General features: G+C 43.3%; 1 protein-coding gene across 1 annotated transcript in view; it reads right to left on the bottom strand.

The window, feature by feature from the left end:
* ECHS1 (enoyl-CoA hydratase, short chain 1) overlaps positions 1-22,740 on the bottom strand; it is a 70,090-nt gene that overhangs the window by 31,598 nt on the left and 15,752 nt on the right. The window contains exon 2 of the mRNA XM_077454847.1: positions 3,561-3,758. Within this exon, the coding sequence (XP_077310973.1) occupies positions 3,561-3,758 (198 nt within the window). The remainder of the gene's footprint in view (positions 1-3,560; positions 3,759-22,740) is intronic.

The following is a 22,740-nucleotide window of genomic DNA, read 5'->3' as shown; positions in this document are numbered from 1 at the left end:
CTGCCCTGCCATTTTAGCACCTCAAGAAATGAGATAGGCAGTCGTAAACTAAAAGCTGCGTAAATTCCAGAAAACGTACCTTAGTTTGTAGATGTGACAACTTTTGCGCAAACCAATAAATATACAATTATTTACTTTTTTTTTTACCAAAGACATGTGGCTGAATACATTTTGGCCTAAATGTATGACTAAAATTGAGTTTATTGGATTTTTCTAATAACAAAAAGTAGAAAATATCATTTTTTTTTCAAAATTTGCGGTCTTTTTACGTTTATATCGCAAAAAATAAAAATCGCAGAGGCAATCAAATACCATCAAAAGAAAGCTCTATTTGTGGGAAGAAAAGGACGCAAATTTTGTTTGGGTACAACATTGCATGACCGCGCAATTACCAGTTAAAGCAGCGCAGTGCCAAATTGTAAAAAGACCTCTGGTCATTTACCAGCAAAATGGTCCGGTCTGAAGGTGGTTAAACAGTGCAGTGCGAAATTGTAAAAAGACCTCTGGTCCTTAGGCTGTTAATTGGTCCGGGGCTGAAGTGGTTAATGACGTCATTGCAAATGGATCCGATTGGTCAATCCCTTGATTAATTTTTGGAACCGTTTGTGGGACTAGAGACATGGAGCTCAAAGAGCTAAAAAAAAAAAAAAAAAAAAAAAAAAAAAAACTGGTTCAAAAAAAAATGGAAGTGCTTCCTGTAAGGGAGGGGTTATATAGGGGATCACTACCTGTCTGACGACCTTTGGTCTACCAGTATCCATTCACCTAATGATGAAGTATACCTCAGCAGGTAATGAATATTAGCCCGACTCTGTGTCCCATAATTTATGAAAAAGAAATTCATTTTGTGTACTGCAAAGAGTGGGATTTTACACTTATGTTATATTTGGTTTGTTTCCATCTGTTCAATGGTACCATACTCTGATATAGGTGTATGGTTTTATTAGTTATTGTGTGAATCACACAATAGTGATAGCATCTCTCAATCATAATTATCTGTAAAAAAAAAAAGAAGGGAGGAATGTTAACAGCAGCACAGGAGCATTTTGTTGTTTGTGGGAAGAAGTGGGTGCACAGATCCCAATGCAGACACTGTTCATAGTGGATGCAGACGCAGTACAAAGAGGCTCAACAGAGAGAATAGGACTCAGCACCCGTCTGAATGAGCCCTTAAAGCATTTTGTATAGGTTACCTAATTATAATGTTTCCAAATACCCTTTTTCCTTCTTTTTATAGTTGGTCGCATGATCTGTATGAAGTAAACCTATGTGAAATTTCTGGGCGAAGCATGGGATGCTACATTCACCCATCATTGCAATGTCTTTCCCTTGGTCTGCGCAGAGCAAAATTCTTAAAGGCTAAATTCACGTTTCGGGAAAAAATTATTTTTGCAGAAAAAAAAAATGTGCATTGATTTGTTTTCCCCTCAGAGGTATGCAAAGCATTGCACCTGCGATTAGTGGATTGCGGGTGCAATGTCAAGCTCCTGCAGACATGTCCTTCAGTTTTCTTGCCCATATACCTGTATGGGCTGTTAAAATGCTGGAGGTAGTGTAAATGAACTGAGGGCACTCTCGTAGTTCACTGAAAACTATAGTCCATCTGCCAGGGAGGCAGACAGGACTTGCAGTATTCATTGACAGATTGTGGCTGCAACAATTTAAAAATTTGACAGTGGGTGTCTCGCAATGATTTTAAAATGTAATGGTCTTGTAAGGTAACAAAAAAATAAAATTATAAAAAAAATAATAATAATTGTATTGGCACAAAGAGGTTTAAATCACACATATATTTATATATTTAAGTGTAGGTGTAAATTTTCACATATATCAGCATGATGGAGTTACATCAAAAGATCTTATGTGAGGGTACCTATATTTTTAGGTAAAAGTAGTTACTTCAAGATGTTTCACCATAAGGCTTTATCAGGCAGAGTAACACTACTTGGCAATACTGCACATGTGAAAAAATCACAAATAATCAATATCAATAAACAGAAACAATGACAATATGTTTATGTGCTCCCCAGGCACCCATCCAGGCAGGCCACCACCCTTCCTGCAAGTAGGGTCCCCCAGCACACAAATCTGGACCAGGAAAGGCCAAAACTGAGCCACAGGACTAGCACCAGAGGGAAAAGGTTGCGGACAATCTAGAATGTATCCAAAATAATAATAAAATAAAAAAATCATCCTTTTTTTATTGATCTGATGATACAATACATTATAGATTATATTGTCAGCAATCACTTTTTGCCTTTCCTGTTCTGGATTTGTGTGCTTGTGAACCCTACTAGCAGGATCAGTGATGCGGATTATGGCCTACCAGGGAGGGCATGGTGGGTTGACAAAGTGAGGGCGCGCACACACACAACATTATGTTTATTGGTATTCATTACTTCTATTTAAAGTGTATTTTTTACGTGCTGTATTTCCAAGTACCGTAGTGTTATTCTTTCTAATGAAGCCTTATGGTGAAACATGTTGAAGATGAAGATAATCACACATAAGATCCTTTGATGTAAATCCATTATGCTGACAAAAGTGGAAATATATGTGTGATTTTTGAACCTCTTTGTATCAATCTTATTTATTTTATGTTTGATTTGTTTTTGTGTTTTTTTCTGGCACCTTAAAAGTCCCACCATGGCATTTTTACATTTGTGTATGCTATTTAGGAATGTGGTGCCTTGTTGATACTCTCAATAGCCATTCCACTTGTATACATCATTTTCAAAACACATAGTGAGGAGAATTTTTCCTAGCATGCAGACATCAAGTATAATGTTCTCATTCATTAAAGCCGATATAACAAAATCTGTATACAGATGGAACCACTTTGGGCGGCACAGTGGTGTAGTGGTTAGCACTCTCCCCTAGCAGTAAAAAGGGTCGCTGGTTTGAATCTCAACCACGACACTACCTGCCTGGTGTTTGCATGTTCTCCCTGTGCCTGCGTGGGTTTCCTCCGGGTACTCCGGTTTCCTCCCACACTCCAAAGACATGCTGGTAGGTTAATTGGCTTCTATCTAAAATTGGCCCTAGTATATAAATGGGGACCTTGAATTGTGGGTTCCTTGAAGGTAGGGACCAATGTGAGTGAGAAATGTACAGGCATAGTAGACACTCACTCAGGTTGAACTGGATGGACTGGTGTCTTTATTCAACCTTACTAACCATGTAACTTTCAGTCTGCCTAACTGTATTTTGATGTCATTATTTTGGAGGTTGAATAACAGGCTTATGGCAGCAGCAAGCTGCCATAACCCCGGTATCTTTTCTTTCGTTAGGCGGCCGGCTTTGCAATAAAAGTGGTCCCAGCAGTGGATTCACTTTTATAGGGGACGGGAGAGGTGCCCCTCTCCGTTCCGCCTCTTCCAAGCTTACCGAGCTGTCAGTAAGCCCCAAAACTGATCCAATGCGGTCGATGGCTAGGCAGGAAGTCGAATGAGGTGAAAATAGCCCCCACTCGGCTCTATACAATACTTTCTGCATGTTGCCAATAGGCATGTATGACAATTTAAAAGTTCAAAAGTTGCTATTATAAAAACAATACTAACCAGCAAAGGCTTTCTCACTCCCTGTAATAACAATTGCTCCAATCTGAGGGTCCCCTTCAAAGGAGTCCAGAGCCTGGTTTACTTCGGTCATCAGTCCATCACACAAAGCATTCAGAGCTTTGGGGCGATTCAGCTGTATAAAACCCACATTTTCATTCTTCCCTTTACGCTCCACTAAAATATGCTGATAAGATGGCCCTGCCATAAGAAAGAAAGAAAGAAAGAAAGGCGTGATCACCAATTAAGTGGCAGTTATGCTTATTAAGCCAATAGACATATAGTATTTAAATGCTACACAACTCCAGCCCTTAAAGCAGAGTTCCGGCTGGGAAAAAAAAACGTAAAAGTCAGCAGCTATAAATACTGCAGCTGCTGACTGTTAATAGGAGGACACTTACCTGTCCATGGAGCCCGCGATGTCAGCACCTGAAGCCGACCCGCCCCTCGGCTAAGGGTGCAGACATCCTTACTAAGGAAAGCAGGAAGTGAAGCCTTGCGGCTCCACAGCCCATTTCCTACTGCGCATGCCCGAGCTGCGTTTCGCTTTCTGAATGGTCCCTGCTATTTTCTGAGACCTGTGTCTCTCCCAGAAAGAGAGGGGGGGGGGGGGTTGGGTGGAGGGGCCAGACATTGCGTAGTTCGCCTCAAAGTTGGCAGCAATCTTTCCCCGGAAGTGGGAGCAGATATCTGGATTTGACAGCGGAAGTTAAATTTCTGGGTGGAATTCCGCTTTAACCGCTTCAGCCCCAGAAGATTTGACCCCCTTCCTGACCAGAGCACTTTTTGCAATTCGCACTGCGTTTCTTTAACTGACAATTGCACGGTCATACGACGTTGCACCCAAACAAATTTGATTTCCGTTTTTTCCCACAAATTGAGCTTTCTTCTGGTGGTATTTTATCACCTCTGCGGTTTTTAATTTTTGCTCTATAAACAAAAATAAGAGCGACAATTTAGAAAAAAAATATATATATATTTTTTACTTCTTGCTATAATAAATAACCCCCAAAGATATATATAAAAAAAAAATTTTTTCCTCAGTTTAGGCTGATATGTATTCTTCTACATATTTTTGCAACAAAAAAAATAAAATAAAATAATAAGAATATCGCAATAAATGTTTATTGATTGGTTTTGCGCAAAAGTTAGTGTCTACAAAATAGTCCTAGTTTTATGGCACTTTTAATATTTTTTTTTACTAGTAATGGTGGCGATCTGCGATTTTTATCAGGAATGTGACATTATGGCAGACATGGACAATTTTGACACATTTTTGGGACCACTGGCATTAATACAGCAATCAGTGCTATAAAAATGCTTTGGATTACTGTAAAAATATCACTGGCAGTAAAGGGGTTAACTCTAGAGGGCGATCAAGGGGTGAATGTGTTCCCTAGTGTGTGTTCTAACTGAAGGGCGGAAGGGACTGTGCAGGGGAGATGACAGATCACTGTTCATACTCTGTTCATACCCGAAAGACGGCTATAGCGCGGTTGGCTTATTCTGGGAGGGCGTCCATGGACATCCTCCCAGAATCTTGCTCCCGCACTCCCCCATGGGGCGGGCACCGGGGAACATCTGTGACTGCTGGGTCCTCCGGACCTGGCGGACCATGGTAAATAGCCGTTGATAGCAACAGTTTACCATGTGATCACTCCATCAAATGACGGACCGATCACTTGTAAACAAACAGGCATCACGTCATGATGCCAGTTCCTCCCTCCCCTCTCTGTACCAATCAGTAGAGGGGAAGAGATTGCAGCAGCGCTGTGAGCTGGATGTGTAGTGCCCACAGTGCTGCAAAGTGACAATGTGCAGTACTCTGCCCATACCTTGCAACACTGTGCAATACTCTGCCAAAACATTTTAAAACAAACAAGGAATTTTTAATTAAAAAAAAATTTATTTTTTATTAATAACGCAAAAAATAAAAAATCCAGCAGTGATTAAATACCACCAAAAGAAAGCTGTATTTGTATGAAAAAAGGAACAAAAAGTTTCATGTGGGTACAGTGTTGCATGACTGAGTGATTGTCATTCAAAATGTGAGAGCACTGAAAGCTGAAAATTGGTCTGGTTAGGAAAGGGGTAGTAAGTGCCCAGTGGTCAAGCGGTAAAAAAGAGGTTGTAAGCCTCTGTACAAAAATCCCCCCCCCCCCCTTCCAAAAAAAAAAAAAAAAAAAAAACATGCAAGACAAAAAGGCATAATGAGCTAGTATTAGAGCTGCATAAAGGTCAAAATGAGAATCACAATTTGCTTAGAAGATAGATCACGATTCTTACGGCGTAACATCATCTTTCACATTATACAAAAGAAAATTGGGCTTTTTTTTTTTTTTTTTAATGAATTAAAGTGTATTTTTTTTCAACAAAAAAAAAAAGAAAAAATTGCGTTTGAAAGACCGCTGCGCAAATACGGTGCGACATAAAATATTGCAACAACCACCATTTTATTCTCTAGGGTTTCGGCTAAATAAATTTCTAGCAGAAAATAATGATTTTTTACTTCTAAAGCAATGTCAGAAAAGGTTTGGGCTTTAAATTGTAAACCTTTGTGTTTTTTCACCTTCATGAATCCTATTCATGAAGGTGAAAAAACACCTGGCAGTGACTGGCCCCCCAGCCTACCCCCCCCCCCATTTTACTTACCTGAGCCCTGGAACTTAACCCTGTGGGGACACACTGTCTCTATGCCCAGGGTTTCTCTACTCTTGATTGGAGAGATTGATAGCAGCACAGCTCCCGCTGCTGTCAATCAAATCCAATGACGCGGGCGCCGGGGGCAGGGCTGAGTCATACATTCGGCGGCTATGGACGCCAAATGCTGGACTTGGGAGCGTGCCCGCAAGGCAACTCCCTCGGGAGAGCGCTTCTCCTAGTGGGTTATCTGATGTGGGGAGGAGCCGCGAGAGCCGCCGGGGAACCCCAGAAGAGGATGTTTGGGGCCACTCTGTGCAAAACGAGCTGCACACTGGAGGCAAGTATGATATGTTTGTTATTTTTAAAAAACAAACACCCTTACAATCACTTTAAAGCTCCCTCATTTACACGCTTGAGTTCTTTCCTTCGATGAAAGAACAAAAAAATACTGTTTCTCTACTTATTAGAGTGTTGTGATAAAACTTGGCAGGCTGGATTTTTTTCTTCCAGCTGTGAGAACTCTCTGCACTTGTTAGAAAGAATCATGACATGCCGTTTTGAAGATTGGAAAGGGAAAAAAAGATTGCGATTTTGATTTTTGATTCTTAACGATTAATCGTGCAGCTCTAGCTCATTATGAAATACTTACCTTAAAATGAAAAATTGTAAAAGTCTTGTTTAAAAAAAAAAAAAGAAATAACATACATATTATACTTACCTCCTCTATGCAGTTGGTTTTGCACAGAGCAGCCTGAATCCTCCTCTTCTCGGGTCCCTCTTGTTCTGTGCCCCCACAGCCAGTAGCTTGCTATTGTGTCCATTTAGACACGGAGCCCTAACCCGGCCCTGCCCCTCTTTCCCCTGATTGGCTAACCGACTGACAGCCGTGGGAGCCAATGGCGGCCCTCCGGTGTCTCAGTCAGGAGGAGAGTCCAGGTTTTATAAGACGCTTGTGGATACCACTGTAGAGAGATGGGGCACAGGTAAGTATTAGGGGGTGCTGGGAAGGCTGCTACACACAGAAGGTTTTTTTTATCTTAATGCATAGAATGCATTAACCACCTAAAGCGGCGTTCCACCGAAAAATTTTACTTCTGCGTATCCGGTGTCATTTTTGGCACCTTTCAGGAGGGAGCAGATGCCTGTCTAATCCAGATATTTGCTCCCACTTCTGGCGAAAGATCGCCACAGGACCCGTGGTGGTCTACACCATGTCTGGCCCCTCCTCTATCCCCCGTTGTCTTCTGGGAGACACACAGTTCCCAGAAGACAGCAGGGACCAGCAAGAACACGCAGCTCGGCTGGCGCAGTAGGGGACCAGGCTGTGAAGCCGCAAGGCCACCCACGATCGCTCCTGAGAAAGACAGAAGGGGGATCTGTCAATGTAAACAGACAGATCCCCATTCTGTCAGGGGAGGATAGACAGATCTGCTGTTCCTAGTGATTAGGAACAGTGATCGGTCTCTGTATGGGTTTAGGTTTTTGATATATACATGAAATTGATATAATGGAGACTATAAAAGATCTTTATCTGTTCGCTCAAAATTTTACGTACAAGTACATGTTCAATTCAAAACGTAAATTTAAGAAAACAGAGAGATACCTGAACAAGTCAAAGGTTTTAACATGAAAGATTCGAGCTCTGAGGGATATGATGATTTTATACGATGAGGGAAAGATAGACCTTGATCCCCCACTCGAGCCACTGAATCTAATATACACAGGGTGAACAAAATTCAAGCCTAAATCACTTCACTTCCCTGAATTATCTCTATGTCCAAGTGTCTGGATGTTCCTCCAGAAGTCCATTAGGGACCTCAAGAATGCACAATGGCCATCTTTCTCTTCTCGATCTTCTAATCTTTCTGACAAACAGCTTGCATTACAACAACTTAGAACACAAACACAAATAGTAAATAAACCATCTGACAAAAGGTGGGAACATCGTACTGATGTCCCACCCACAATACCAACAAAAGTGTTATGATATTTTAAACAATAGGGTCCATAAAAATCTAACCTGTCCACGGGGAGACCCATCATCTCCCGCATTGGATCTCTCTCTATCTGAATGTGCAAGTAGATATGTGGATACATTTTTTCTTCCACATGTAGTAACTAGTCTTCCTTTATCAAGGATACACCTGATCTATCAAGACATGTGGAGGGTACTGATGTTCCTCTGGGTGCCCTGCTCATTGCTATCGATATTGAATCTTTGTATTTGAGTATCCCGCATGAGCAGGGCATCCAAATGGCTGAGTCCTTCCTCATGGCCACTTAACCGCTTTGTTTTAGAGTTACTCACTTTCATTTTCACTAAGACTTAATTCACGCCATGAACTAACTATACTTGCAGATACAGGGAGTAGCCATGGGCACGTATTGCGCTCCAACCTATGCTACCCTCTATCTAGAAGGATGGGAGAGAGGTTTTCTTCAGCGATATATGTGCCCTGGCTCCTTTGTATCCTGTGCTGGTTCAGGTACATCGATGACCTTTTGGTCATCTGGACCGGCTCGATCTCAATATTTCCATTGACCCAGAGGGCTATATACAATCTGATCTCCAACGTAAGCTGAGTGCTAGCAATACCCTACTTCACTTTTGAGACACTCCTACAACAGGGCATGAACAAAAACAAGAGGGTCCTTACTGTACAATATTCCACCAAAACGAAACCCTAAGATTGTGGGCCTAGTCACAAGGTTCTCCACTCATGAATCCCAACTGCAAAACTTAATCCCCAAAAACTGTCATTTTCAAACCGAGGACTACACCATTTCTAAATATGTAAGATCTACTCCTGAGTTAATATTTAGACAAGCCACCACCCTAAGAGAACAATTTACCTTTAGTCACTATGTGCCATACAAAGACAATAATTCTCTTCCCAGGGGAACATATCGCTGTGGTACCTGCCCACGCTGTCCTTGGATTAAGGAAGGGCAGGGTATTAGTATACCAAATGGCCAGTGGCATAGACCCAGAACTTTTGCAGACTGCTCTACAGGAGTTATATACATTATTTACTGCCAATGTTGGGTACTATACATCGGCAAGACCAAACATTAACCAAAACAGAGAATTGGTGATCATACCTACTTTTGCGGCAAAATGATCACACCCATTACCAGACACATAGGCTTATACCATAAATACTATACTGAAAGGTTATCCTTATTTGTCCTCGAGGTGATCCCAATGAACCCCAGAGGAGGGAATTGGGACAAAATTATAATCCAACGTGAGACGCTATGGATAGAACATCTCAATGCCATGACTCTGCCTGGCCTGAATGAGGCCAATTCATACAAACCATTTGTTTAATATATTTGCTTGGTGTTATTCTTTGTTCTTGCCTTTCTCTTTTTGTTTTGTTCTTTATTTCTCACCTCTATTTTTCACTCTTGCTCTTTTATATTCTCTTCTATGACATTCTGTAGGTTTAGGAATTTAAGGTCATTTTGCAGACATACGTTAAAGTATTAATTACATTTATCAACGATTGTGCATGTTAATGGTGTTTTATTTCATGGTCTACATTTTAATGATCCTCTACTGTGGATGGCCTGCCTGCCTCCTTTTTGGGTCTAACTTGATTTTCCCTATGGAGCCTCTTTCCATCTTTATCCACCAGAGGGCCACCCTGTCAATATTCTATGGACAGGGCTTTGCCCATTTCCATCATGGCTGCTTTTCATTTCTTGCCCTGGAGTGCGGGGTTGTGCGGTGTCCCTTTTTTGGCTCTCCCTGGTGGGTTTGCGGCCCTATAGGGGGGTTGCAGCACCGCAGCCTGCGATGCACCGACCCTGATGTCTTTACGGACGCGCACCCAGGGTAGAGCTGCACGATTCTGGCCAAAATGAGAATCACGATTTTTTTGCTTCTAATAAAAAGAAGATCACGATTCTCACGACGTAAAATCTTTCACATTATACAAAATAATGGGCTAACTTTACTGGAAAAACAAAACAAAAAACTCTCAAGTAATAAAAAAAAAAAAAAATTGCATTTGAAAGACTTTCACTTACAAAGTCTATTCCATTAACAAATTGTTACAAAGTTTATACTTAAGTTCAACTTATGAATGTTTTGCTTTTTGACAGACTGCCCCGTTTTTCTCTTCCTTTCTTTTGAAGGATCACGATAAGGATTCTTGGCAATTAAATGCGCAGCTCTAACCCACAGATGACACCAGTGTTGTGCAAGTTGCCGTTTTTGGACATCATGCGTACCGCGGGTCCGGAAAAGTCAGACGCCCTATCATGTTGTGGACACCGCCGGATAGGAACCCACAACCGCACAGACACATAAATAGAGAGGATGTATCATCCATCTTCTGTTGCTATTGGGACCATACCAGCACGTTGATCTGTCAAGGTAGGCACACAATATTATTATTATTACCTATAGAAACAACAGTGGACAGCCCCATATAATCTCCCAACGGGTATCAATGATTTCCCTCTTTTAACCACTTCAGCCCAGGAATAATTTAACCCCTTCCTGCCCACAGCACTTTTTGCGATTCGGCACTGCGTCGCTTTAACCGACAATTGCGCGATCGTGCAACGTGGCTCCCAAACAAAATTGACGTCCTTTTTTGTCCCCTAAATAGAGCTATCTTTTGGTGGTATTTGATCACCTCTGCGGTTTTTATTTTTTGTGCTATAAACAAAAAAACAAAAAAAATAAAAAAAATTTTAACTTTTTGCTATAAATATCCCCCAAAAATATAAAAAAAATAACATTTTTCCCCCTCAGTTTAGGCCGATACTTATTCTTCTACATATTTTTGGTAAAAAAAAAAAAAAAAAAAAAAAAATCGCAATAAGCGTTTATTGACTGGTTTGCGCAATATTATAGCGTCTACAAAATATGGGGCTAGTTTTATGACATTTTTATTGATTATTTTTTTTTCATAGTAATGGCTGCAATCAGCGATTTTTATCGTGACTGCGACATTATGGTGGACACATCGGACAATTTTGACACATTTTTGGGACCACTGACATTAATACAACAATCAATGATAAAAAAAATTGCATTGATTACTGTAAAAAGGTCACTGGCAGTGAAGGGGTTAACCATTAGGTGGCGCTGTATGGGTTAAGTGTTTGCTAGGGAGTGAGTCTAACTGTGGGGGGGAAAGGGGCTGTGTGTGACAAGTCATTGATCAGCGCTCCCGATTACAGGGAGAGCTGATCAGTGACAGTGTCACTAGGCAGAATGGGGAGATGCTCGTTTACATTAGCATCTCCCCGTTCTTCACCGTGAGACGATCCCGGGTATTCCCACGGACACGGAGCCCCCGCCCGCAAGCTGCATCTTAAAGGGCAATTTACAGGTACGTTAATCTGCCTGTACGTCCCTTCTGCTACAGTATATCTGCGGGAAGCGGTTAAGGGGAGATGGTATATCCTCATACATTGGCGCATTGTGGCGGTATATGCTAGATGTATTGAGGTATTCATGTTGTATTTTGGTCCTGTTTTCAGCACATTGTGAGGAATTTCTTTACGGAATCCCAACCTCTATCTTTATGTGGAATATACCTGTTCACTGTATTCATACATGTTGAGGTATTCTGTCTATATACACATTTCCATATCCTTCATTGAATTTACGTGGGCTTGTTTGTTAGTTTTATATAACGTTCAATCTGGGGACTTACCAGTATATTCTTCTCTCTTACAGATATACCCTTTCATCTCATAGATGTTATAGAGATCTTATATGGAATATAGAAAACCCTGTTTAACTGATTTCAAGTCCCTTTGGTATGATCAATTGATATGGTTGAACATTCATGTTATTCTGATCAAACTGGACTACCAATCTAAATACAATTTATTTTTTAACAGACATTTATTTGGTGTCCTGTCCATTGGGGAGGGGGCTCCAATGCCCTCCAGGGGTGGGCCATCCTCCCTTGGGCTTCCGGCAGATCAGCATGTTTGGGCAAGATGATTTTCTCTTGGTGGCCCCCACAGCAGATGCTCATTGTTGTACACCATATTATGGTATATGTAACATAGTTATATATCGTTTGAATATGTTCTCTTTATTTCTTAGTTATATGATAATCGCCTTATAATCCTTGTGTGTATACGCGCGCGAGCGCGTTATAGCTCCTGAAGAAGCGGTATATGTGATCTGCGAAACATGTAAATGGATACACAGATGGTGATAATGATCTAGTGGCCACACCTCGATGTGACCATAGAACGAGATCTTTGTTTGATTATCATTGTTGGTTTTAAGAATAACTTTACTGTTAAAGATGTATACTTTTGTAATAAAATTAATTTAAATATTTTACATATGGCTAATTCAGTTGTTGTACGGTACCATTGAAGTCCACCATAGCCCCCCCTCAATTTTCTCTTTCATATTGTTGGGACAAAGGTACCACAGGTAAACCTTTTCCATTATGGCAATCCTCTTCAGTTTGCATCAATAGCGAATAGGAGAAAAAAAAATAAAAAATTCCAGCACGACATCTGCAGTCTTACAGCAAACAAGGAAGATGTAGAACGTAGGTATTGTACCGACGGAGGTCAAAAGATATTTGAGAGATGTAATGTTGTCCTATCGCTTGCTCTACCAGTAATAGTAAACTTCTCTTTTTTTTTATATAAGATTAGGCTTAAGAAATGCTTAGTGTCCGAAACGTTCCAAGGGGCTCAGACAGTGAAGCCTCATACCTCACCCTGTCATAGTTCACCTAGAGGTGTTGGCACAGTATATGGCAAACATAGCACGCAAAACACTATCGGTCCTTCCCTAATTATCTGTAGTATTATTTTCAAAAGTTTCCATTTAAACCAATAAAGCCATAAAGATAAACTATTGCCAGACCATTAATTTCAAACAATCTTCCCATAAGATTATATGTAAATTATAGGTTTTAGGCCTGTTATTTACCTGTTAAAGCCCCCCTGAATAGACCTCTACAATCCCAGAGCCGAGTTTTCTTTGTAACACCAGCTCACTACTAATTTTAATTGGTTAATTCACCTGTAACCTAATGATGACACAGAGCAGTATATAGGCGATTGCCATGACTAGTTCCAATAGGTAATGACTAACACCGCGTAAACACGACAGGTTTTCCCGTCGGAATAAACTCTGAAGGTTTTTCAGACGGAGTTCTGCTGAAACTGTCTTGCGTACACATGATCACACCAAAGTCCGATCGGCAAGAACGCGGTGACGTACAACACGTATGCCGGGACTAGAAAAAAGGAAGTTCAATAGCCAATAGTCTCCATCTCGTACTCGTTTCAGAGCATGCGCCGTTTTTGGTCCGTTGGAACAGCATACAGACGAGCGGCTTTCCCGATAGGAATTGGTTCCGTCGGAAATATTTAAAACATGTTCTATGTCTAGGTCTGTCAGAATTTTCAAAAAAGGCATACACACGATCGGAATATACGATGAAAAGCTTCTGTCTGACTTGTTCTGTCGGACATTCCGCTCGTGTGTACGTAGCATAAACGCTAACATTTGTGCGAAACTCGCCTACTTCTTTGTCCTCTGCTCCAGAGCTTAAAAAAAAAAAAAAAAAGGATTTCTGGAAGTGCAACCATCCAGAATTATATAAAAAATCTCCATACGCGACATTTAAAAATTGTATGCGGGCACGACTTACGTATGCATTCGCTTCTGCGCACAAGCTCATTGGGATGGGGCGCTTTAAATTTATTTTTTCTTATTTTATTTTTACACTTTTTTTTGTTTTTTTAAAAGACAAAAGAAAAATGTGTCATTATTATATCCTATTAGGAATGTAAGCATCCCTTGTAATAGAAAAGAAAAGCATGAAAGGACATCTTAAATGTGAGATCTGGGGTCCAAAAGACCTCAGATCTCACATTTACACTAAAATGCAATTTAAAAAATCCCCCTTTAAGACCATTGGGCGGAAGTGACTTTGACGTCGCTTCCGTCATCCAATGGTGTGGAGCCGAGCACGGGGGGCATCTTTCCCTCACTCGGCATCCAGCCTGTGAGAAAAGAGGACCCCATTGTCTCTGCCGCTACCGACAGCTCCAGTAAGTAGCCGAGAAGACTGAGTCACGATGCTATCCTTATTGGCGTGCTCTTTGCCTGCTTTCGCATGACCTTGTTATTGTTGTATCCGATAAAGGGAACTGTAACCAATGCACATCTTAAGCTGTATACTAGACTTTGAAACACTGTTCTGATTGTCACTTACTTAACCACTTAAGGACCGCCGTATTGCCATTGTACATCATCACAATGGCACAGGCAGGCACAAGCACGTACATGTACGTGCCTGCCTTCCAGCGGGTGGGGGGTCCGATCGGACCCCCTCTCCCTGGATACGGCAGTCCGGTTCGCTCCAGGAGCGATCCGTGATGAGGGGATGGCCGTTGGTTTCTGGCCACCCCCTCTGGATCGCTCCTGGCCAATGACAAGCTTCCTCCCACTGTGTATTGTTTACACAGGAAGGAGGAAGTGATGTCATTCTCCTCGGGGCGGTCTTTTTGACCGGACTACGAGGAGAAGACTAAAAGTAAGTGCACCAAAACACTACACTGACACATAGGTACACAACCCCCCCCCTCCCCAGTCACAGTGTCACTGATTGCATTGATCATTTCTTTACTGATCACTGCATTCAGTGTCAGTTGTAACAGTTAAAACTGTCAGGGCAGTTAGTGTTAGGTCCAGGGTAGCCCCCTATCACCCCCCCAATAAAGATTTAACCCCCTGATTGCCCCTAGAGTTAACCCTTTCACCCCCTTTTGCCAGTGTCACTAAGCGATCATTTTTCTGATCGCTGCATTCGTGTCGCTACTGTCGCTAGGCAGCTAGATATTTTTTTAGGTTCACCGCCAGGTTTTTATAGCGCTAGGTACCCCGATATACTACCCAATAATGGTTTTAACCCCCTGATTGCCCCTAGTTAACCCTTTCACCCCCTTTTGCCACTGTCACTAAGCGATCATTTTTCTGATCGCTGCATTAGTGTCGCTAGTTATTTTTTTAGGTTCACCGCCAGGTTTTTATAGCGCTAGGTACCCTGATATACTACCCAATAATGGTAGTAACCCCCTGATTGCCCCTAGTTAACCCTTTCACCAGCGATCACAGTATAAGTGTCACTGGTGACGCTGGTTAGCCAGTTAGTTATTTAGGTTCCCAGTCAGGTTTTTATATAGCGCCAGGGACCCCCATATACTACCTAATAAAAATTTGAACCCCCTGATTGCCCCTAGTTAACCCTTTCACCACTGATCACCGTATAAGTGTTACGGGTGACTCTGGTTAGTTTGCTTTTTATAGCATCAGGGCACCCACCATTTATTACCCAATAAAGGTTTAACCCCCTGATCACCCGGCGGGTGATATCAATTAGGTTTTAGGGTCAGGGTCTGCGTCGCCCCAGGCAGCGTTAGGTTAGTGCCAGTACCGCTAACACCCACACGCAAAGCATAAACCTCCTGTAGTGATATAGAATCTGAACAGATCAATATCTGATCTGATCAGATCTATACTAGCGTCCCCAGCATTTCAGGGTTCCAAAAAAACGCATTGTTAGCGGGATCAGCCCAGATACCTGCTAGCACCTGTGTTTTGCCCCTCTGCCCAGCCCACCCAAGTGCAGTATCGATCGATCACTGTCACTTACAAAACACTAAACACATAACTGCAGCGATCGCAGAGTCAGGCCTGATCCCTGCGATCGCTAACAGTTTTTTTGGTAGCATTTTATATTTAAATCCGGAAGGCAGTGCTTGGTTTTCGGGGTCCCGTACATGGCTAGGCTCCCAAAAAGTCCCCCACATGTGGTATCCCCGAACTCGGGAGAAGCAGCAGAATTTATTTTGGGGTGTAATTTGACTTATGCCCATAGCATGTGTGAGCAATATATCATTTAGTGACAACTTTGTGCAAAAAAAAAGTTTGTAATATTCCCCCAACTTGTGGCAAAATATAAAATATTCCATGGACTCAACATGCCTCTCAGTAAATAGCTTGGGGTGTCTACTTTCCAAAATGGGGGGTTTTGTGCTATTTTGGCATTTTATGGCCTTCGAAACTGTGATAGGTAGTGAGGAGTGAAATCAAAAATTTGCACCCTTAGAAATCCTGAAGGTGGTGATTGGTTTTCGGGGTGCCGTGCGCGACTAGACTCCCAAAAAGTCCCACACATGTGGTATCCCCATACTCGGGAGAAGTAGCGGAAGACATTTTGGGGTGCAATTCCACATATAACCATGGCATGTGTGAGCAATATATCATTTAGTGACAACTTTTTGTAAAATGTATTTATTTTTAATTTTTTTTGTCATTATTCAATCCCTTAGGACAAAAAAAATAAATATTCAATGGGCTCAACATAACCATCAGCAATTTCCTTGGGGTGTCTACTTTCCAAAATGGGGTCATTTGGGGGGGTTTGTACTGCCCTGCCATTTTAGCACCTCAAGAAATGAGATAGGCAGTCATAAATTAAAAGCTGTGTAAATTCCAGAAAATGTACTCTTGTGGGAAGAAAAGGACGAAAATTTAGTTTGGGTGCAATATTGCATGACCGCGCAATTACCAGTTAAAGCAGCGCAGTGCAAAATTGGAAAAAGACCTCTGGTGTTTATTGGTCCGGGGCTGTAGTGGTTAAACAGCTGTACTTGCATTTGTCAAATAAAGCTTTGTGGAAAAAAATAAAAAAAATTACTATGGTAACATTATATATCGCTCTAGTCACAGCGTGTTAAAATATAAATAATTTACATTCCCCCCATACTGTCACCAGTCAGTGTCCATGATAATCGCCACATTATTTGATGAAAGCTGTGGTGCACTGGTGACAGTAAGTAAAAAGAAGAAAATAAAAAATTATGAAAATTGTGCAATTCACTTCCTTGTGACATAGATCTAACCTACGATATTGACCCTCAAGGAACGGCACCCCCAATTACAGGTCTACTGGCCTTCATAACCAAAATATGTTATATGCAGTTCCAGTGCCAATAGAAATGAATGTACCACCTCTGAAAAAAAACATTGTGTCCTTGCATATGTTATTGATGTATGAACGCTAATCTTCCTGGGCAAAAAAAAAAAAAAAAAACACACATGCATAGCCTGTATAGTGCATGCATTTATATGCATACAATTCTTCTAGCTCCCAAAATGCCAGCTATTCAAAATGATATCATTTATTATTCCAAGGGGAGGAGTGATGTTCGCTCATATAATACCGATCAGTAAAGCAGATCTTGGTAATTTTTTTAAGACAGACATTCTGTGACTGGCAGAAGTGACAAGTGAGCAACCCCCTGCGTTCAGTGTGCAGAGAGGAAGCCGCTCAAGCAAAAGATAAGGAAGACCACGACTATTATTATGTAGCACGGACTTAACCACTTACAGACCAGACATTTTGCTGGTCAAAGACCAGACCACTTTTTGCGATTCGGCACTGCGTCGCTTTAACTGACAATTGCACGGTCGTGCGACGTGGCTCCCAAACAAAATTGACGTCCTTTTTTTCCCACAAATAGAGCTTTCTTTTGGTGGTATTTGATCACCCCTGCGGTTTTTATTTTTTGCGCTATAAACAAAAATAGAGCGACAATTTTGAAAAAAAACACATTATTTTTTACTTTTTGTTATAATAAATATCCCCCAAAAATATATAAAAATGACCAGTTACACTTACCGGTAACGGCTTTTCTAGGAAATCTTCCAGGACGGCACACCTGAGAGATGACTGGTCCACCTGACAGGAAACACAATCAACAAGTTTAAAAGTTCCCACCCCTCCCTCAGACCCTCAGTTATGGTAAAGAAAAGCCCACACCGGTGTCAGAGGGAACATTCTGTGAGGAATGAATATAGCACACCAATAAAACAAGGGTAGGGAAGTAGGCCTGCCGTCCTGGAAGATTTCCTAGAAAAGCAGTTACAGGTAAGAAGTGTAAATGGTCATTTTCTCCAGTCATCTTCCATGACGGCACACCTGAGACGATAAGCAAGAAGTTCAGGCCTACCTTTAGGGTGGGACAACCGCTTGTAGGACCTTCCTGCCAAATGCCAAATCCTGAGGGGACAACAGCTCCACTCTGTAGTGCCTCAGAAATGTCCTATGGCTCGTCTATGTTGCTGCTCTGCAGATCTGGTCGATTGAGGCGCCTGCCATTTCTGCCCAGGAGGTCGCCAGGGATCTGGTTGAATGCGCCCCAAGGCGGGCTGGCACTGGTTTACCTGCCTGCCTATAAGCAATAGATATGGTTTGTCTGACCCATCTAGCTATCGTTGGTTTAGAGGCTTGTAGACCCTTTCTCTTCCCTGAGAAGGTGATTAATAAGTGACTGGATCTCCTAAAGTCTCTCACTCTTTCCAAATATACTAGGAGACAGCGCCTGACATCTAAGAAATGGAACCTTTCCTCTTCCTTATTCTTGGGATTCTGGCAAAAGGACGGGAGAATAATCTCCTGCGTTCTGTGAAATAGCGAAGCTACTTTTGGCAAATAAAGAGGATCCTGAGTGAGGATTACCCTATCCTCTAGGATACGCAAAAACGGCTCTTTAATTGTAAGGGCCTGTATATCACCCACCCTTCTGGCTGTAGTGATAGCCAAAAGGAAGGCCAACTTAAATGATAAAAGTCTAACAGAAATTTAAGCCACCGGCTCAAAAGGCCCCTTTGTTAGGGCATCCAATACCAGGGACAGGTCCCATGGAGGGCAACTGACCAACCTGACTGGAACTACCCTTTCTCTGGCCAACAAAAACCTTTTTATCAGTGGCTCTTGTCCTAGCTTCCTGTCAAAAAACACGGACAGGGCTGCCACTTGGACTTTGAGGGTGCTGACTGCCAAACCCTGGTCCACCCCCTCTTCAAGTCTAGGATGGTAGGTATCATCTGGAGAGCCCCCTCCTTAGACTGCAGCCAATGGGAGAAAACTTTCCAGACTTTCGCATACATTTTTCTGGTGACGCCTTTCCTACTAAGGAGAAGAGTGTCTATCACTCTCTCCGAACAGCCCCTGTCACGGAGTATTTCCCTCTCAAGAGCCATGCTGTCAGAGAGAGACGTTCCGGGTCGGGGTGAAAGACTGGACCTTGACTGAGCAGGTCTCGTTGCACCGGCAGATGCAGCGGGGGAGTTACTGAGAGACTCTGAATGGTGGAAAACCAAACCCTCTTGGGCCACCAGGGTGCTATCAGCACCAGGTCTGTCCTTGAGTAGGTTAACTTCTGTAGAACTCTGGGAATGAGTACCAGTGGGGGAAAGGCATAAGCCAGCCTGAAATCCCACACCTGTACAAGAGCGTCTATCCCTTCTGCCTCCTGATCCTTGTAAAGGGAGAAAAATCTGCGGACCTTCGCATTCCTCCGGGAAGCGAATAAATCTATTTCTGGCCTGCCAAAATGTCTGCACACCAGGGAGAAGACTTCTTTGCTCAATCCCCATTCTCCCTGAAGGATGGGTTGTCTGCTTAGGAAATCCGCCTGCAAATTGAGCAAGCCTTTTATATGAATCGCTGAAAGTGAAAGGACCTTCTTTTCTGCTTCCCCTAGGATTTGCTGTGCCAACTCCCTCAGTTTGCCTGACCTTGTCCCCCCTTGGTGGTTTAGGTAGGCGACCATGACCAGGTTGTCTGAGAGGACCTGTACCTCTCTGCCCTGCAGCTGCTATAGGAAATAGTTTAGCGCCTTGCCTACCGCCAGAAGCTCCCTGAAATTGGAGGACTTCCGGGCTTGGCCGTGGTTCCAGGACCCCTGGGCATAGCAGTCTCCCAGATGAGCCCCCCAACCCCAAGCACTGGCGTCTGTGGTTAAAGCCAAAGGGTCTATCTGGGACCAGGGGCGACCCTTCAACAAGTTGTGTGAGTCGAGCCACCCCCGCAGAGAGAGACCTCCTCTGTGAGGAACACTCTCCTCTCCAGTGTTTCTCTTTTTCCTCCCCATGAGGCAAGCAGAAAGGCCTGAAGCTGCCGAGAATGGAGTTGTGCCCAAGTTACTGCCGGTATGCAGGAGGTCATGAGACCCAGCAGTCTCATTAAAAAGACAGAGCCAGCCCAAAGGGGAGTGCTCTGAACTGCCAGTGTTGTACCCTCGGCTGTATGCAAATTGCGAAGCGTAGGTATTTCTGATGCTCGGGAGCAATGGGTATGTGTAGATATGAGTCTTTCAGGTCCAGAGTGACCATAAATAATTCTGCCTGAAGAGGTTTTCTTACTGAATAAATACTTTCCATTCTGAACCTCTTGTACAGTAAGTAACGGTTGAGTCCTCTCAAATTTATTATTAACCGAAATTTGCCCAAGGGTTTTGGAACCACAAACACGTTTGAGTAAAAGCCCTGGGCCAACTGACTGGCTGGTACTGGAGCAATAACCTCTTGCTCTGCCAGCTCTTTTATATTTCCCAGTAACCTCTCTGCCCTGGCTGGGTCCCTGGGGAGAAAAGTAATAAAGAAAATTCTGTGGTGGAAAGCTCTGAAATTCCAGTCTGTACCCCTCCTTTAGGAGGCTTAAAATATATGGACTCTGCGTAACCCTTTCCCACTGGGGAAGGAAGCCGCGGAGCCTTGCGCCTACCTTTACGGTGGCGTCATTTGGCTTCCTTCTGAGAAGCTCCGGAACCGGAGAAAAGGATTGCACTTTTTTCCTTTCCTTTCCGAGATTCCACTTCTTCCTCTGTTCACCTTTCCCCTTATGATGAGTCTTTGAGTGGGGGCCACGAAAAAATCTCCCTCTTGGGTTTCACAGGGAACTTCTTTCCCCTCTCAGTAGACCGGGACAGGACCTGATCTAGACCTGACCCAAACAACAGGGAACCCTCAAAGGGAATCCCGCATAAGCGAGACTTGGAAGTGAAATCTCCATCCCAGGTTTTTACCCATAGGGCCCTCCTTTAGTTTAGTTTAGTTTAGTTTAGAAGTGCTGCTGACTTAGCTGTGGTTCGGACAGTCTCCACCGCTGCATCTGCCACATACCTCCAGCGAGTCTACAATTCCTTTAGTTTCCTTACTACGTGAGACGTGATCCATCAATCTGCCAAGCCAGGCGTCTGCATTTCTGGCTACACAGGCAGAGGCTAGAGCAGACGCCACCGCCGCCGCATTGACCTCCCAGGCCCTCGAGTAAGGTCTCAGACTTTTTATCCATCTGGTCCTGAATGCTTCCAGAGTCTTCGAAGGACAAATCAGACCTCTTAGACAACTGTGCTAGGGCTGCATCCAAACGGGGGGTTTTAAAAAAAAAATTCCTCCTCCTCATCCTTTAAAGGGACACCTTCTCTTCCAAGCTTTTAGTCTGAGGAGTTTACGTTCAGGTTCCTTCCATTCTCTGAGGATTATATCCTTCAGGGACTGGTGGACAGGAAAGGTTCAGGCCTGTAACCTTCCTAGGCCTCTATACACCCTATCCTGAAACCTGAGCAGAGGGGACCTGTATATCTTCTGAGGCGTAAATGGCCTTTAATAGGCCTTCCATGTCCTCCGCTGAGAACAAAAGTCCCCCAGGCTATCCTGGTCCGAATCTTCCTCCCCAGTACTAAAATCTGGGACCTGACCTTCTTCCACCTCAGACAATAAGGTGACCTGGCCCTGGGAACTTTCCGTGTAGGACTGTGAATGAGGGGTCCCTCTACCAGATGGGCCTTCATCCCGACCCTTCTCTAGTGTAGTTTGGAAAGACTGGAGGGTAGCTAGCATTTCTGACTGCAAGGCCTGACACTCCTTCACAACCCGAGCGGTCTCCTTGAATGCGAGCTTAAAGATGCATCTATTGCAAAAGGGCTTGCTATGGTCTTGTGCTAATTTAGAATTACAATAACCACAACGCCTGGACTTCGAAGTAGCTTTTCCTTTAGACCTACTAGTTGACCCCTGGGCAGAGCCTTCAGTCCCTGGAAACAGGAAAAATAGACAATTAGCTACCCATATCCTAAAGGGGCAAGGGGGGTCTGCCTCAGAGTACCCTGCCCCTACAAAACACAGCTGGATCACTCACCCCCTGTGGCGACCTCAATGGCTGTTTGCTCAGACGGACCTTACACCTCCATAGCGATTCAGCTGCCCTGCAGGATCGCTGAACCAGGTGCTGTCTTGAGCGTTCCCCCTGTTTGCCTTGGAGATGCTGCAATTGCATGAAGAGTTTCACCAGCAGCGCTGCCTGGGTGCTTTCCACTGCACCCTCTGCTGTTATATGACTGCTGACTGGCGCCATTTTTTGGAGGTCCGTCGCCCGGAAATGACGTTGGGACGTTCCCGCCGGACTTCCAGTCCTGTGCAGTGCTGCTGGAACGCACGCCTGCGCCCAGACATCACTGCATCAGAGAGATCTCCACCGCCATCCGGAAACTCGATGCCCGGAAGTGACACGGCGCTCCGGCGAACTTCCGGACATGCGCATTAGTGCTGGAACGCATGCCCTCCGCGTTCAGCACTGCTGCTAGGGAAAAGATGCAGCTCACTACACTCCACCAACGAACCCGGCGTTCTAGGTAAGGCAAAGCACAAATAGGGAGCAGCAGTACTAGGACAACTCCC

Source organism: Lithobates pipiens, unplaced genomic scaffold (genome assembly GCF_037356315.1).
Source record: "Lithobates pipiens isolate NorthernLeopardFrog02 unplaced genomic scaffold, aLitPip1_a1.2 Scaffold_25, whole genome shotgun sequence".
Classification (NCBI taxonomy): domain Eukaryota; kingdom Metazoa; phylum Chordata; class Amphibia; order Anura; family Ranidae; genus Lithobates; species Lithobates pipiens.
Note: the sequence above shows the minus strand (reverse complement) of the source record. Positions and strands in the feature narration are given on the sequence as shown.